Below are 2,594 nucleotides of genomic sequence, written 5' to 3'. Positions count from 1 at the left end.
GCCTGGCCAGCCCGATATAGTTGGAAAACAAAAATCAGAGCTCTGCTGCACTTCATCCCGGCATTTTCTCGCCTCGACCCTGTTTGACTCCGTCTCTGTGCTGTGGCAGAAGGGGCAATAAAAACTATTTACAGTTCAATTTGCTATAATATTTGCAGCTGAAAACCGCAAACGACAAATATGCACCACCGCAGCAAACCAATGCAAACCAAAGCGACAACCACAGACAGAGCGACCTTTCCCCGCATCATTTTCCCACTAGGAAAAGCCTTCGCTCGGAGATCCGCAAATAGCTTAAACTTTTTATGCTTCGCACTCGTGGATGACGAGGGTATGTTGAGCTATAACCTCTTTACAAAATTCAACAACACTTTGAAATACTTATTTTAAGAAAATAAAAAAATATATAAATTTTCCTTATTTTGTATTTATTTATTAGAGATGATAGTATAGTTTACAACACTAAGATTAACATAAACGTAAATAGCATTAGCTACGAGGCCATCGACTAAGCACATCTATATTTATATAAAATGTTTAATATAGTTTAAGGTTTTAAATGCTAATAAATTGTACAGAAAAGTTTTATTTAACGAATTTTATTATGGTTTTGCTTTGTGGTTTTGGATCTTTAGGAAGGTCAGTGGTTTTTCGACTATTCAGCAATTGTTGGTCCTCTTCTGTGATAGTTGGCCATGTTTTGAGATGTGATCCATGCTCACTCTGGTTTTCCTTATATTATTTGATATATATCTTGGACATCACATTTCTGATAGTTTGTTATAACTTGTATCTGTATTTCTCTAAGAAACCACACCTTGTATCTATGTAAATGTTGCAATCTATAGATATATATATTTCAAGGGTACTCTGATATCGAAATACCCCATCCAGGGATTCCAGCGCGTTTAGCATTCGCCGGCGCATTCAAAGTGGAATCAAAGTTTATGCACACGAGGACACGCAGACGGGCAGGGAATGTTCGTTTGCGTATCTGGAAATCTACAGACAATAATCCAGTGTAGAATAGTGCGAGGGCACCGAAAGGGTTAGGTTGCGTTGGGTTAGTGTTGCCATTCCGGCCCGGCCACTCGACACTTTCCATGGCAAAAGTTATGCAACCAATTTACATACAAAAACAACTCAATAAACGTGCGAAATGCTAACGATTTGTAAAAGTTGGAATCCCCCCAATTCGCACACACATGAGTGTATTACGTCCTGTTATTGGTTTTTGTAGCCATTCCACGAGGGCAGGCACAAAGTGTGAGGTTTTGGCCGCCTTTGCCACTGCCACTGCCACTGGGCTGGCAATTTAGCAAAGTATTTCCTCGGCGCTCTAAAAAGTTGCCCACTTTTTGTTACCCCAACATGAGACGTCGTCCTCGTCCCTGTCCCCATTCTCGTCCTCGTCGTCGTCTCATAAACTGTGGGCTTATTTTCATGCCCGGAGCCATGAAAACGGAAATTGTGCATGAAAGCTGACTGCTAACCAGGCCCCAAGGCAGGCGGATTGCGGGGGCGGTGGAGCGGTGGAGCATCCACTTACACGAACCTAACTCGATTATTATAATATTCAACTATATAATCCAATGGGAAAGTTTGCTAATAAGCTGCTAGTTGAGTGCCAGTTAACATTGCCAGTTCAGCCGGGATTTCAGAAGGACCCTCAAGCGTTGCAGGATGGAAATGCGGTTCGCTTTTATTGTTGTGGGTGGTGGGAGCTGAATGGAGGGGCAAATGCCTCTAGTCAATTTCAATTTTGCCCACTGAAGGATAATTGCAAATGCATGGGAATTGGGCGTTTGATTCGGTCTCATTGAGATGACGTGGGCATTCAGATCAGCCAAGTTAATTTATTGACAGTTGGAGCAAGATGCCTCACAAGGCAACCCAGTTACCCAGTAGCCTAGTTCAGAAATTTCATGCAACTAAAATTAACGTAGTTACTTATAACTGAAACACGTAACCTTTATCAAGGATCAAAGGTCTCTGATAAGAAGTGGTACCGCAAATGTTCCATTGCCATACGAGTCGTGTTAAGCTGCAGAGAGAGGAAATGGCCGCACTGACCACCAGAATCATCAAGGAGACGCAGCGCCTCCTGGAGGACCCAGTGCCCGGGATCAGTGCCATGCCGGATGAGGGTAATGCGCGATACTTCCACGTCCTCGTCACTGGCCCCAATGACTCGCCCTTCGAGGGTGGAGTTTTCAAATTGGAATTGTTTCTGCCCGAGGACTATCCCATGAAGGCGCCAAAGGTGCGATTTTTGACAAAGATTTTCCATCCGAACATCGACCGCTTGGGCCGAATTTGCCTGGACATCCTGAAGGAGAAGTGGAGTCCTGCTCTGCAAATTCGAACCGTTCTTCTTTCGATCCAGGCCCTCTTGAGTGCTCCGAACCCAGACGATCCTCTTGTCAACGATGTGGCGGAGTTGTGGAAGGACAACGAGGCGAGGGCCATTCAACTGGCCAGGGAATGGACTGTGAAGCATGCAATGGGAAGTTAAATTCACTCCATAGAAGCCTAGTTAAGCAGTAAATCTAATTAAAAATGGGCATTGTTTTGCTCCAACCGTCTGTATTTTA

At 43.9% G+C, this 2,594-nt stretch overlaps 1 protein-coding gene across 1 annotated transcript; it reads left to right on the top strand.

The window, feature by feature from the left end:
* Positions 1-1,894: 1,894 nt before the first annotated feature.
* On the top strand, positions 1,895-2,594 carry LOC122625856 (ubiquitin-conjugating enzyme E2 N). The gene has a single exon (XM_043805890.1). The coding sequence runs from the start codon at positions 2,015-2,017 to the stop codon at positions 2,513-2,515; it is 501 nt and encodes a 166-aa protein (XP_043661825.1). The 5' UTR covers positions 1,895-2,014; the 3' UTR covers positions 2,516-2,594.

The sequence above is a fragment of the Drosophila teissieri genome, chromosome 2L, assembly GCF_016746235.2.
Source record: "Drosophila teissieri strain GT53w chromosome 2L, Prin_Dtei_1.1, whole genome shotgun sequence".
Classification (NCBI taxonomy): Eukaryota; Metazoa; Arthropoda; class Insecta; order Diptera; family Drosophilidae; genus Drosophila; species Drosophila teissieri.
This window is presented reverse-complemented; position numbering and strand designations above follow the sequence as displayed.